General features: G+C 36.9%; 3 protein-coding genes across 4 annotated transcripts; 2 read left to right on the forward strand and 1 right to left on the reverse strand.

Annotated features, from left to right (window-relative positions):
• The first annotated feature begins 1,797 nt into the window (after window positions 1–1,797).
• On the forward strand, window positions 1,798–3,035 carry LOC129770713 (spectrin beta chain-like). The gene is made up of 3 exons (XM_055773707.1): window positions 1,798–1,835; window positions 1,898–2,519; window positions 2,578–3,035. Exons 2-3 carry the CDS (start codon window positions 2,235–2,237, stop codon window positions 2,659–2,661), a joined length of 369 nt encoding a protein of 122 aa, XP_055629682.1. The 5' UTR covers window positions 1,798–1,835; window positions 1,898–2,234; the 3' UTR covers window positions 2,662–3,035.
• A 2,408-nt stretch (window positions 3,036–5,443) lies between these two features.
• Window positions 5,444–6,999, forward strand: LOC129769247 (60S ribosomal protein L31). The gene is made up of 3 exons (XM_055771367.1): window positions 5,444–5,561; window positions 5,829–6,067; window positions 6,711–6,999. The coding sequence occupies exons 2-3, from the start codon at window positions 5,844–5,846 to the stop codon at window positions 6,859–6,861; spliced, it is 375 nt and encodes a 124-aa protein (XP_055627342.1). The 5' UTR covers window positions 5,444–5,561; window positions 5,829–5,843; the 3' UTR covers window positions 6,862–6,999.
• Window positions 7,000–12,535: 5,536 nt separating this feature from the next.
• LOC129769246 (uroporphyrinogen decarboxylase) lies at window positions 12,536–14,263 on the reverse strand. 2 transcript variants are annotated; one of them, XM_055771365.1, is made up of 2 exons: window positions 14,078–14,263; window positions 12,536–13,715 (listed from the first exon to the last, which is right to left on the reverse strand). In XM_055771365.1, the coding sequence occupies exons 1-2, from the start codon at window positions 14,090–14,092 to the stop codon at window positions 12,660–12,662; spliced, it is 1,071 nt and encodes a 356-aa protein (XP_055627340.1). In that variant the 5' UTR covers window positions 14,093–14,263; the 3' UTR covers window positions 12,536–12,659. The 2 variants fall into 2 exon arrangements, with proteins under 2 accessions (XP_055627340.1, XP_055627341.1); XM_055771366.1 differs by lacking the exon at window positions 14,078–14,263 and adding an exon at window positions 13,825–14,051.
• Window positions 14,264–15,356: the final 1,093 nt, after the last annotated feature.

Below are 15,356 nucleotides of genomic sequence, written 5' to 3' on the forward strand. Positions count from 1 at the left end.
TAGAATACTAAATATACATCACCGGGCCCATCGTAAGTCTCAAAAAAATCGAAGAGGGTCGGGTTAGCGGCCGGCCGATTTGGCATGGAATTGCTCAATATAAAAACATATAATGCACTTGATATCGAGATCATGTAAATTATAAAAAAAAATACAATCAATAATTGCGAAAACAAAATCCAATTTCTTAGAAAGCGTATCATTTTTTCAAAGAAGACTCGATTTAATTTGACATGTCGATCATCTCAATCGATCATGTATTTTGAAAGTTATGAGTTTTTGAAAAACGCATTTTTTTGGAAATAAATGATTTTTCGGGCCACCTTAAAAGGAAATATAATTGAGGGGCTTAGAATGAAATTTTAACGATTTCTCTACATCGACTCTCTCTTTTAGTCATAACTTAGCTGCGAATACATTCCCAGCTGTATTTGACAATGCGGAAGACAGGTCAGAGCCTCATCTATCGGATTCTATAGCCAACTCAAATTGGAACGTATTTGCATATGAGTTATTAACTGAAGAAAATGTTGATGAAGAGAAATCGCTCAAGTCGCTTACACCCCTTGCATTCTAAGCCCCTCAATTTGCATATATGAGTATTTTCGTGAACCAAAAAATAAACAGTCAGTATTTGTAAAGCGTTATGATCGGGTTTTAAGAAGAAGAAAATTATGTATATGTCTGAAATTGATTTTATATTATAATAATAAGTTTTACTAGGAATATCGAAAAAGACAGTGGAAATAGATAAAGTTAGGTTAAGAACTACGCGCTTCAAGTAATTAAATAACGTCAAGTAGATATCTTCAATTCAATTTCACAAATTTAAAACTGCATTCGAGCCTTCTAATCTGATGGAGAATAGTTTGGATCTGAAAGTCGAATGTCGCCACTGGTCATCGCGGATACTTTCCTATCCCCGGGTTGATGGCGATATTGACCGTGTAATGTGGAAAAATAGTGATCGAGGTTAGATTGCATGTTGAAAGCCTGGCTGTCAAGATATTGAAGATAAGTTTTGTCAATAATATTGATCCTGTGAAGTTTCCATGACGCTTATGCTGAGTGACATATTTTATAACATGATTATTTTGAAATGGGTTGAGGTTACTGTGACATGAGAATTTAAATGAAATTTTTAAATTTTCTACCCTTTTAAGGTAGCCTGTACTTTTTTTGGCCGGAGGTTCAATATCTGACACTTTTTGACAGATGAAATTATGTTGAAATTTGGTACAGTAAGTTACATTTAATGCGACATGTAGCTAATTGGACAGACCTGTAATGCGACACGTTTAATTGGGCATTTTGTCCTCTAATTGGACATTTTTCTAAACATCGAGTTTGGGGCCCAAATAACGGCCCCACATTGAAAGTCTCCACCAGACGCCGACATTGTCCCACTCTCATCGCCAATGTCCAATTACAGGTCAAAATCGCCTCCAATGCGCAACTAAGGGTGCTCATACACTGTTTGACCGATGCCAAATATTTGACTATTTTTGACAGATAAAATTTGATCAACGTGTACTGGTCAAATATATTCGACACAAAACACGACAAGCAAATATGTAGTACTTGTTCGCTTAAACTTTTTTAGACCGATTTGTCTAACCGTGTACTGATGTACGTTAAATATTTCAGTCAAATGTTTTGTATTTTTGATGTTTGCCGTGTTTACAGGTGTTTACCACTGTTGAGTGGCAAATAAAACTGCCGAAAGGGATGCCAGATTTTTTTTTATTATAATTGTGCAAAACGGATCAATCTGTGCACCTGGCATTCATGCCCTAAAGAAAACATTAGTGAACATTTCGCAGTATGGCTGAAAGGTAAGTTTGATATTTTCTATACCAGATTATTTTGTTATTTATAAGATTGATTTATATTTCAGTTCATTACGGCTAGAAAATTTCTGGAAAAATAATTTTCGACATCAACAAAGCCTGGAAGCGTTTGGAGAAATCTGATCACGAACGAGAGATGACCTTTCGACAGCAGAAGCTCGAACAACTGGCTTCTCGTCTCAAACGCAAGGCAATCACGAGAGAAATCTGGCTCTCGGAATGTCAACGTCTGGTCAGTACCGATAATTTCGGATTCAATATGGTTGTAGTGGAAGCGGCTGCCAAGAAGCATGAGGCTATCGAGACAGACATTTTTGTCTACGAAGAACGTGTTCAGGATGTGTGGCCGTCTCGAACGAGCTGGAAGTTGAATGTTACCGTGATATGAAGCGAATTGCAGCTCGCAAAGAAAATGTGTTGCGACCTTGGAACTACTTGCTGGAGCTGCTGTGTGCTAGAAGAATGCGAATGGAGTTCTCCATTCCGTTGCAGCAGAACTTTCAGAAAATGATCTACACCTTGGACTCGATAGAGGGAGAAAAGCAGCGGCTGTTGACCGACGACTATGGCAATCTGATGGGGGTGGAAGATTTACTGCAGAAGCATTCGGATCGACGAAGAAATATCAACACTATAAATACACAGCTTCAGGATGTGCAACGGATAATGGTAAGACGATACATTGTTTAGCACAACGGAAGTTTTGTTGATAGACATTTGTTTGTAGGTTCAGAACATCGACGACGTTTTGCAGCGCGGAACGGTTCACTCTGAGCTGGACATCAAAATACAGAACTTATCGGTGCTTTAGCAAAAGCATAAAAAAGACACTACATACTTGAATTGAAAGTTCCGTTACGTGAAGGGTGCCGTCGCTGGTATAATTATTATGGTTTTTGTGTTGTATTTCTTGGTTATTTAATCTCATCGGAATAGTCGATAAACAACAAAAATATTCATGACTGTTATTCGAAGGGAACACAAAATGGTAGTAAAATAAAATTGGAAGTGTCATCATTTGGCCAAAATGTAATTCACAGGGTGAATTGAATTGAATTAATGAAAGAGAAAGTGTTAGTTATATGTTTCGTTTAGAAGTTTTTTCCTAAAAATATGTTGCGGCATTAGGCCGTATGAATAAAAACTAAATTCATCTTTACTTTACTTCATTCGAGCAGTCGAGCAGTGAGATTAAGTTTTTACTACGTTTGGTATGAATAAAAGAAACAACAAAGTATTTACTTTTCGAAAATGGATGTTTAGCTGATTTTGTATGAATAAAACAGCATTCATCAAGTATTTACTTCGTAATTATCAAGTATGCTCATGAGCATACTTTGGATATGAAAACACTTTCATTCGTTTTGATTTCATATCCTATTTATGTTTAATGCTGCTTTCTTGCGCTTGAAGTTAAACAAGTTAACGATCCGCATTGATGGCATTGAGCTTCGTTTACTAGTTTAGGGGAGCGTAAAAAAATTGATTGATTTTCAGGCGGAATGAACACGTTTTTAAAATTTAAATTATGAATGAAAAATAACCTTTCCGTACCAATTCGGCATTATGTTTGAATGAAAAACACTTTTGTTTGCAGGTGGTGAAAAAATCTTGTACGATAATTGTTTTTGACGACAACTTTATATTATAATGAAAAGTTTCAGTAATAATGTTGGAAATGTATAGACAAAGGGTTAAATAAAAGTCAGAAAAAAGTGTTTTAAGTGATTAAATAACATGATGTGAACATTTTCATTCAAATTTTAACATTTGAAAACTGGCTTCGTGTCTTCTAATATGATAGGTATTACACTAACGAGATAGGGACCCAAACTATTGTCCCTAATTGAAAGTCGCCACCAGACGTCAACACTATTCCTTTTTCATCGCGAATTCACGCTTTGTCCAAAAAAAACGTTTTGAAACGAAACCTAAACAATCAGTTGACAGATGTTTTACAAAGTAAAAACTATGTTCGAATTCGAAAATGAAATTAGTAAAGTAAACATTTATTCATACGGATTCAAGTAAATACTAGGAAAGTTTACTTTACTTGGAAACGGGCAGAATAAGTAAATACTTTTATTTTATTCATACGACCTATTTTGTAGATTTAGTCTGATTCATTTTTCACGTCGAAGCCGATATCAATATACTCGGTGAGCGGGTCAAGCAAGTCGTACAGAACTTGCAGAAGTTCTTGGGTGATGAAGAAGAATGTTATAAGCCATGTGATCCTTCCATCATTTTCGATCGTGTCCAGCTTACGCCAAGCTGTGCAAATTGATTGTGGCAGTTTTACTGGGGTATGGCTGATAAGGAAAATTGGATCAAGGAGAAGGAACAAATCGTGTCAGATGCTGCGGTTATGGAACCTTTTTAATTATGCTGCAGTGGCCGGAGCTACTGTCTTCTTTCTTTCTTTGTTTTTAAGAGGCTTTAAACTTTGCAGTTCATTCGCCTCTATAGAGCTACTGTTATTCACATTGACGGCATTGAGCTTCGTTTACGAGTTTAGGAGAGCGTCAAAGATATCTTCAGATATCTTCATCTTCAGGCGAACTGATCACGTTTTTTATATTAAAATTAAGAATGAAAATTAACTTCTCCGTATCAAACTAGTATTCTATTTAAATTCAAAAAAACACTTTTGATGCAGTTAGTGAAAAAAATTTATGCGAAAGTTGTTGTTGAAGACAATTTTACATTATGATGAAAAATTTCAATAAAAATGTTGGAAATACATAGACAGATGGTTAAATAAAAGTCAGGAATACGTGTTTCAATTAATCAAATAGCTGAAGATGTAGAAATTTTTATTTAAATTTTAACATTTTAAAGCAGACTTCGTGCTTTCTAATCTGATAGAGATTACACTAACGAATTTGGGACCCAAATTAAAAGCCCCAAATAAAAAGTCGCCGCCAGACGTCGATACTGTACCAGCCGTTAAGCTATTTTCATTTATAAATATTTTCTTCTTTAAAAAATGACAGTGGACGCATACAAAATAGTATCCGAATCGACAAACCGTTTACTTTGTGATAACCGTGTTTGGCATTCATTCCAAATAGCTTTATTTCGCCAAATAGGTTTATGTCAAATTTTTGACAAAAACAAATACGTGTAATTATGGTTGTAAAATATTTTTGTCCAACATCAAATTTGTACTAAATTTGGACCAATTCTTTTCTGTCAAAAAGTGTCAAATATTGACCTCCGATCAAACAGTGTACGGCCACCTTAAGTGGTGCCTCGGCATGTCGCATTAAATGTAAATTACTGTGCAAATCATACTTTGTTTGTCATTCGTCAATAACAAATAATATCACAAATACAGACAAACACCGAACATGGCAAAAATTGACTTGAGTATTTAAGGTATGTATAGGGTATAAGGAACAGGTTCAAAGAAAGATGTGTCAAATATTTGGCTTCGCTTAACTAGTATTTGATTTTTTTCAGCGAAATAAATCACACATAAAAACATTTCTGTGCATCTTGATGCGTTCTTTGAGCTCAGACACAAACCATTCGAAATGCATACTTTACTTAAAGCTGCGTTTCATATCCGCATTGACGTCACTTTGACAGCTGAAAGTTGTACTCTGCGAATCGTGAAGTTGTCAAAACTTCACGTAAGCGTTCTTTCGTTTCCGGCATCTCTGACTGCTAAGGAACACATTTCGGTTAATTAAAAGCTAAAAGCCTGTAAGTGTTAAAATATAAGTGATAGTTTACGAAAATAGTTACTATTCGAAAGCCTATACTGTGGCCTTCTGAAGGAAGTGCTATTTGTGGACAGTGCACCACATTTGAATCGCTTTTTCGACTATTTAAGTAGTTTGTATACATTGCATCTCTTGTTTGAGTGAATTGTCAACATACATTTCCAGCGGGTTGCTGCTGCTTCGTGCCGTCTCCCCCGAGACAATTGTGTTTACGCTGGCTTTACTGATTGAATCCCATCTATTGCAGTTTAATTAATTTGCCATGGCCAAGACGAAGACGGAGAAAAAGGCGAAATCCGCCATCAATGAAGTGGTAACCCGCGAGTGCACCATCAACCTGAACCGCCGTCTGCACAAAGTCGGCTACAAGAAGCGAGCTCCACGTGCCGTTAAGATCGTCCGCAAGTTCGCGGAGAAGGAGATGGGCACCAATGACGTGCGAATTGACACCCGCCTGAACAAGGCCCTGTGGCACCGCGGTATCAGGTGAGTTGGTTGTTTTGATGTTTTCAAAAGTATTTCGTTGAAGCGGTTGGTCTCGGAAGAAGAATGTTCCTGTACATATTCGTATTGATTCTGGTCGAGCAAAGCTGAACTGAGAAGCATGAGATTTTCGAGAAATCGTCAGTAGGTGGAGTGGCGAAGATGAATTTCAAGAAGAGCGGCAGGCTTAAACCGAGGTAGAATAACAAACGGACGCGAACGAAGAACAGTGATATCCAAGCCCACAGGACGTAGCTTTACAGAAACACTACAGAGAGCACAATTTAAATGGTAGATTAAGCATTTTTGTAGGAAGTGTAGAGGAAACAAGAATAAGATCGCAGCCTGTCGATAAATTCCGTGAAAGAGGATGTTGAAAGATGTCCTTTGAACTCTCAGTAAACAAGGCGGCTGTCACCGCAGATTTTAGTACAGATCCAATATACCTGCCTGATGTGACAATCAACACGATGATTCCCCCGAGTGAGTGGGCAATAAGCATAAAGGAATAGATCCACGACATTCGCTCAATAGAGTATTATGAATCTCACTCAGTTGCTATATTCGACACGAATACTATCCATTATACCTTTTTTATATTCTAATTTTTGCAAACGCCAGAACTAATATTAATTTTCTTTTCCAGAAACCCACCATTCCGTATCCGTGTGCGTCTGTCCCGCCGCCGTAACGACGACGAAGACTCACCCAACAAACTGTACACCTTGGTCACCTACGTCCCTGTTCCCACGTTCAAGGAGCTTCAGACAGAGAATGTCGAATCTACTGAAGATTAAGCTGTAATTTATTTACGAGTTATGGATGTGCGTTTGGGAAGTGTAGCAAACACGTTTTTGTTTGTTCGATAACAAAGGCGCTACTAAAAGGAAAGAATGCGAGAAATACAGAAATCCCAGGAGGAAATTGGAAACAAATTTTTTTTTCTGTTCTTGAATGGTTGAACTGTGATATTGGTGAATCGGAGATATTTTTTTTTTTTCAGGCTACGGCATTTATACTCATGTTATAGAGCAGTTTTAGGCTCCTTACAAGTCTTAAATCATTTGCAAATTGGAACCCAGCAAACATTAAATCGCATAACAAGCGTATATATAACATCATATGCCCTAAAATTTGGTTGGCATATAATGCGCCTAACTGGCATATACATGCAAAAGTGGAGGCCATATACATACATGGCAAATGCTTACCGAATTTGTTTGAATGAATATGCAACTTTGACCGGCTATAATAGCGATTATGTTGAAATTGAATTGCGATCTAATATGAATATATTCATGAATTGTCAAAGCACCAAATACGACTTTTGCCATACTCATATACGATTTATTACAGACATGAAAAAAAAACAAATGGCGCAAAATATTTTCGCGAAATGTTTATTATAGTCTCACGAATCGCCATGTTTATATATGAGTATTTATGTTTGTAGAAATAATAAGTGTTTGATTGACTTGTGTTGGGAGTGGAATATGAATGTTTAAAATGGCACAGATTGATGTTTGGTGAAAACTGCTCCGATGTGGGTTCGAACTCCGGTCGTCTGGTTTATCATCCACCAGCTATCTCGCGCGGCTATCTGAAATTTGATTCAACAGCGGTTAAAACTTTCGAGTGCATCAGCATTTCATTGACATTTCAATATGATTTAATATGTTCTTTATTAGGATCTAATATGATTTACTGTTTCATGATTTTTTTCAGCATGCAACACGATTTACTACAGTACTGAATCGATTTAAATTATACGCTTATACGACACACAAACTGCATCAGCGTAATATCCCAGCAAACATTAAGTCGTATGAATAGCTATAATTGGAGGCGATATACATACAACCAAGACACATTTGTATGATATATGATGCAGATAACTAGCATATACACACAACAGTGGAGGCGATATACGTATATGCCATATTTTGCACGCATATAAAGCCGTATATAACGATATGCGATGCTTTTTGGACTGATATGCGATTTGATACGACAACGTTACCACTCAATCCATCGATGACATGGAAAATCGTGTTTTTGCATTTTATGCGAGTTTAGATATACATGATCGATATTTTGATTGATATTTTATGCGATTGTGATTTGATACGAATTTATATGTAACTTATCAGATGCAAAGTTATACGATTCAATGTTTGCTGGGGTGATTCGATTTTTTTCACTTTTTCCCAAAAATGACTTTTATCAAAAACTCATAACTTTTGAACCACTAAGCCGATTCAGATTATCGATACATCAAATCGAAGTTAATGAGCTAGTCTTTTTTTGGAAAAAATGTCAAACTTGCAAGAAATTTTAAATTTTTTTCTTTTAATTCTTGATTGTATCCGTTTTTATAGTTTACATGGTTTCGGGACCAACGGCGCTATATTTTTCTATATTTTTTCTTGAAAACTGAGGATTTTTAACTCAAAATTAGATATGTTCTTTATTTCTTTTTTGAGTTATAATTTTTTAAAGTTAACCGATAGTTCGGAATATTAATTTCTTCCCCTTTTTCCTATTCTCAAAAATTCATAACATTTGAACTGCTAGAGCGATTCAGATGATAGATATATCAAATTAAAGCCTAGATTTTTTTGGAAAAATATTGCACTTGCGAAAAAAATAATTTTGTTTTCGTGATATAATAATTGTATCTGTTTTTTTATAAATAAAAAAATATTTTTTTGCAAGTGTGAAATTATTGACTTGAATTAACTATGTCGATTATCTGAATCGGTTCAGTAGATAAAAGTTATGAATTTTTGAAAAACGTAATTTTTGGAAAAAAGGAGAAACATGATTTTTTGAACCATCGGTTAAATTTGAAAAATCATAATTTAAAAACGAAGAAGGACACATTTTTGGATATGTTGTCTGAAAAATCCTCAGCTTTCGAGAAAAAATATAAAAAAATGTAGCGCCCTTGAATGAAAACTATAAAGAACAATTACGAACAATAATTGGCATGGAATATATATGATATATAGTTTGGTGTTAATTTCCCCGGCAGCTAAAAAGCTGTTTACTAAAAACTAATTGACGTTAACGTTTCATTACCTTGTAAATTCTAGATACAATACCAACAGAGGGTATTTAAAAAAATGGCTTTTTACGGGGTGTGTTCGAAACTGAAAAAAAAAGAAATTTATTCAGAAATCATATTTTTAAGTTGTTTTTTAAGTTGTTTTTTAATTATTTAGTGGTATAATGTATCATTCAATTTATTCCGATGAGAATGCTTTAAAATATATCAACTGATGCTCTTACCACATTTTAATTTTTTTTTTCAATGTTCAGTTTCTATGGCGAAGCTTCATTCGTAAATTACACATTTGTCATCATTGGTGGAATACGACCATAAATGTTGTTATGAATAGAACAGCAAGTTATGATTACAATACATATGGGTTTATTTTGATAATGCATTATACATAAGCCGATAAAAATGCATTATAATATTTGACCACAGCGTTTCAGCGTGTATATGTATATTTTATTCAATTTTCAGTTCATAATTTCTATCCCATTCGCCGTGTTTATCATGATGATGCTAACATTATATACGAACCTCCCACCATATATGATGTCTTCCACCCTCTTAGAGCCATCTTAACAATATGTTCAATTTTTAGAGCGTAAACCATCTGTAAATTTTGACGTAGGATTACGTCTTTCAGGAACATATTGGGGTACAAATTGAAAATCGAAAATCGAGCACGACGTGAAAATTGTCCAATTTCAATCGCTTATTGTTCAGTCATTTCATAATGGATTGATGAAGTTTTTGCGTCAATCGATTTCGGCACTCCATAACAATTTTTATATTGAAGAATATAATATATGTCATGAAACTAACTATAGAACAATTGAAAAATCACAACCCCTATCCTAACGGAAATACGGAATTGGTCGAAATTGACGATTCATGCGGCATCCATGCGACATCAAAACCAAGCTGCCTGGGGGAAATCGGCACTGCAAGTACATGAAAGTAGGAGGAGCTTTTGTTCCCGCCGAAAAGTGTTCCCTAACAGAGACATCTACACCAAGGTGCCCGGAAGAAATCTGCATTACAATTATATGCAAGTCGGAGGCATTTTTATACTGCAAGTAAGGTGAGTGATACGATAAATGCTAGCAAATAAAATTTAAATTTGGAGCATTAATGTTGGTTGCTAAGTGAAATTTCACATCAATGACAGATCGTGTATTGTGAAAAATTTAGCACAAGTGTGAGTGGAGTGGAAAAGTGAAGAAATATTAGAAAAAGTGATTTCTCATATGCTCTATATAGCGTTGTTAGTCCAATTAAAATTCACATTGGGTTGAATAAATACTCAGAAAGTAAAAAAAAAATTACCTTTTCCATTTCAAATATGTTTTCTCTATACTAAAGTAACATTTTTAAACTAATGAGAAAAGTCAATAATTGTATTCGGTATTGGTAATTATTTTATATTACATTGATGAGTTTTTTTTCTTTATTTCATCCATACATAACACAGGAGGCATCTCGTCTAGGATCATAGAGGACGGTTTTCATCATATCTCGTTCCACTTCGGTATCTTTTATCTGATATTCACCATCCAACGATTGTTTACCATCCTTCTGTAATCATCACTCGGTCAACACTGGTGGAGTGAAGAAAAAATATCCAACAACCAAACAAAACGGCCCTTTTCAGGGCCACCAAATCATTATCAAGGAGTTTAACGATGCAATTCTTCAAACATATCCAAAATCAACAGAAAGCCTAACGGAATCCTACGTCAACTATGCGGTCGTGTCTCAGTTGACGTCACACAACCCTCCTATGACTTTTTTCACTGTTTACATTTTCTTGCCACAAATCGTTGCCACTTTTTTCTCTAAAGTTCCACTTCTCTTCTCTGCTTGTGCCCAAGCTCACTTGTGATCAGTCTGTCTCTTTCACGCTTCAAGCAAATAATTCCCCTTCTGCTTTCTTCCGTACTGTTTTCATATACCGCTCCCCTGACCAACTTAGTGGCGAAACTGCCTCACTTTAGGATATACTTCTAGGCGCCTTGGTTTTACCGGCAGTGACTCAAACCCGTAATCGTACTCCACCAATGCAGATAACTTTTCCTTTCTTTTGAAAGTCTAAAACAAGCTTTCGGAACATTCTAATTGAATAAAGTAATAATGTCATATGAGAGTTAAAAGGTTTGCTATTTGTTTTCAGAATAATGTTTTTATTTCTCTACAAATAGCGAATGTATGCGTTAATATATGAAAATTGACTCAAACTCATAATCGTACGCTGGTTGAAATCTCTACTCGATTTCGAAGGCGTTGGTCAATTTTCAAATTCCATCATTAGTATGGTATCTCTTGTTCATTACAACGATCTTTATCTGTCTTTAGCCTTATCTACGAGTTTTTTGGTGTATTCGGAAGGAATATTTATCAATTTTTTCATCAAATGGTTTTTAAAATCGATTTATAGAAATTTAATGGTTTCTAAATTTCCAACACAGATAACTTCCTCAGTTTTTTTTACTGGAATTGATGTCGGAAGATTGTGGAGGAATATCAATCGCTTTTGAGCAATTGTAATGTAACCATGTAATAACTTTATACGTCTTAAGCTCTGGGTCATTGGGTTGGAAAAACTTGAATCCTCGAATCCATCACATTTCGTTGACACTTTGCTGCATATTTCCCTTCAGGATGTTCAAGTAAATATTCTGATACAATACCATCATACCATCCCTCCATCACCACCATGTTTAATCGTTGCTTTCAGATTTTTTCAACGTTTAATTCATCGTACGCTTCCTCCATACGAAACGATAACAATCGGGGCCAAAAATATCAAATTAGTACCCATCTACGGAAATAACATCTTACCAGTACGACATTGATGCGTTTCATGCTGTTTGGAATAATCAAATTGGAGTTACTGATTTTTTTTTTTTTTTTTGCTGAGAAACGCTTTGTCTCTCTGTGCTCGGGCATTCAAGTTGCCCTACCTAGGCACATTACAAACTTTTTATTTGCTCAATTTGGTTTTTCTCGAGGGTGTAATGGATCAGAATGTTTTCTAGAACATCCTGAAGGAAAAGTGAAGCGTGAACAAAATGTGATGGAATCGAGGATTCAAGTTTTGCCGAGACTATGATCCAAATTTGAGTTGAGATTTCAACCAGCGTACGATTATGAGTTTGAGTCAATTTTCACATATTAGCACATACATTCGCTATTTTGTAGAGAAATAAAAAACATTATTCTGAAAACAGATAGCAAACCTTTTAACTCTCATATGACACTATGACTTTAACTAAATAGAACGTTCCGAAAGCTTGTTTTCGGTTTTCAAAATAAGGGAAAAGAGATCTGCATGGTGGAGTACGATTACTGATTTGAGTCACTGTATATGTACTACTACAATGACTTCTTTCCACCTTCACCTCAAATTCAAAAGATTGTTTTTCCTCATTTTATATATTTCCGATTACATCGATAATTCACAAATTCGCTTATACGAAATGCAACATGTTTGCACCTAACCCAACTATATAAACAACAAAATGATAAAGTTTACATCGCTCATAACGCCTCATGGACTGCTTTGACCAGCACACTCATGCTCTCGATCGGCGTTTGTGGCGTAATTCCATGGCCCAAATTCGCAATGTATCTGTGCTTTCCAAACTTCCTCACCATTGTCAGAACCAATTCGCGCAGTTCCTCGAGGGGCTTGTACATATCCTGTGGATCCAGGTTGCCTTGTAGCGTCACATCTGGTCCCACCAATTTACGTGCTTCATGAGGATCGATTGTCCAGTCCAATCCGATGACATCGTAACCGAGTTGTGCCTGCTCTGGCAGAGAATGCATAGCACCTTTGGAGAAAAGTACAAGTGGAACAGCATCGATTCCTTCGTCGGAAAGCTTCTTTTGCAGATCGTCCCGAATTCGCTTCAAATATGGCATAGCGATGGTGATATATTGCTCCTTGGACAAATGTTCGGCGCTGGATTCGAAAACCTGAAGCATTTGAGCGCCAGCTTTGACCTGCATCACAAGATAATTGACCACTTGATCGGTTAGGATGTTCAGCAGTTGATGGCTTGCTTCTGGATAATCCGCAAGCCAGGCTTTCGCCTTTGACATGGTTTTGCTGCCTCCTCCCTCAATCATATAACCCATCAGAGTCCATGGAGCTCCGGTGAATCCAAGCAAAGGCACTTTTCCATCCAACATATGGCGCATCATGGTAATTGCATCGCCCACATAATTCAGTCTTTCAATGGTTCCCGTCTGGTTAAGCCGTTCCAGATCGGCAGGGGTAACCAACGGCTCTGGAAGCACTGGGCCAACACCTTTCTTCATCTCCACCGTGATTCCCAGTGCTTGCGGGATAACGAGAATATCCGAGAAGATGATGGAAGCGTCGAGATCGAACCGTCGCAGTGGTTGCATGGTCACTTCGCAAGCCAGCTCTGGAGTACGGCAGACTTCGAAAAACTCATGCGTAGCGCGGACTTCCTGAAATTCAGGCAAATACCGACCGGCTTGTCGCATAACCCATACCGGAACACGATCCACCGGCTCCCCGCGGGCTGCTCGTAGCACGTTGTCATTTTTCAAAGGCGGAAAATTCTAACGAAAAGATAAACGAACGAACGTTTATTAAATTATGAATCACTATCTCTTAAATATTAAACACATCGAATGCGACAAATCGTTTCGAGTAAATTTAAGGCGATACCATTGTAATGAATCAGTGGAGAGATTAATTTCGGGACGCACAAATTGAATGTTGAGAGATGACCATGCAATCAACCACACTCTCTGCGTTGTACTAACGTATACGCGAGACAGAGATTGAGATAACTCAACCGGTCACCATTGTCTGCAGAAGCTCAGGCAATAGACAGATACAAAACAGATCAAAAAGATCATGAAATTTAAAATTCGAAGAACTTGTCGAAGGACGGAGTCTAAATACAAACAAATCAAACCTTGTCTAGCACCATTGCAATGAACGGCGGGCGACGTTATTTCACACTAATCGAATTAAATTGATATGAAGAGATCACGAAGTCAACTCGCCGACTATTACCAATAAGCAAAGCAACTTTCACGTCTACCGCCGAGACCGCCGATATCGGAGATGGTGTGATGAATGTGGAATAAAAATACGGGAAAAAGGACAGTCACGATCAAGATGGTAGAGTTAACAGGTGGCTCGTAATTTACACTATTTAGAAAAGACTTATGAGGAATGGCAAGACGAAAAGTTTGGATTTGTTTATATTATTACTTACGTTGGTATGGTTACATTTGATTTCGTCGAAGGTATTTGAAGCAGTATAATAAATAAACAGTTGTCGTTGAAAATAGTAACCTAGTAACCTTTATGCATATGCTTTCGCCAGCTGGCACGGCTAATGTGATTCAGGGAAAGCTTTGATCGTGGTACCGCCACTGGCGCATAATTTGCAGCTCTTTTTTGTGCTGTTTCATAACGGCACCGTGCCGGTGAAACTGTAGTCAATGTTTAGTGTTGTTTGGATACCATCTATGTAAATGAGTTCAAACTTACGGGATACGTCCGAACGGTAATTCTAACATTACGTTTTACCTTCCACTTCACTTTCCTTGGTCACGATGAAGTTGACGTTTCGCACAAGACGGGTCTATGGTACTAGGTGAGGCCGTTTCGTCACTAAGTTGATTAGGGGAGCGGTATATAAAAACAGTACGGAAGAAAGCAGAAGGGGAATTATTTGCTTGCAGCGTGAAAGAGACAGACTGATCACGAGCGAGCTTCTGCACTAGCGTATTGTGTTTTGTTTACAAACAAAGCACAGTAGACTTCCAAGATGGCTGAAGAGTGCTTTTAGCGAGTTGGCCCACCTTAGGATATACTTTTAGGTGCCATGGTGTAGATCAAGGCGCGTAGAAGTATATCCTAAGGTGGGCCAACTTGCTAAAACCACTCTTCAGCCATCTTGGAAGTCTACTGTGTTTTGTTTGTAAACAAAACACAATACGCTAGTGCCGAAGATTGTGCCTGATCAGTCTGTCTCTTTTACGCTTCAAGCAAATAAATCCCCTTCTGCTTTCTTCCGTACTGTTTTCATATACCGCTCCCCTAATCAACTTAGTGACGAAACGGCCTCACCTAGTACCATAGACCCGTCTTGGTGTAGATAGCGCGAAGAAAACAAAACATGAAAATCAAAGTAATATAAATAGGTTAGCTGAAATTGTTTTTTATATGTGTTGTAAATTCAG

Source organism: Toxorhynchites rutilus, chromosome 2, assembly GCF_029784135.1.
Source record: "Toxorhynchites rutilus septentrionalis strain SRP chromosome 2, ASM2978413v1, whole genome shotgun sequence".
Lineage (NCBI taxonomy): Eukaryota > Metazoa > Arthropoda > Insecta > Diptera > Culicidae > Toxorhynchites > Toxorhynchites rutilus.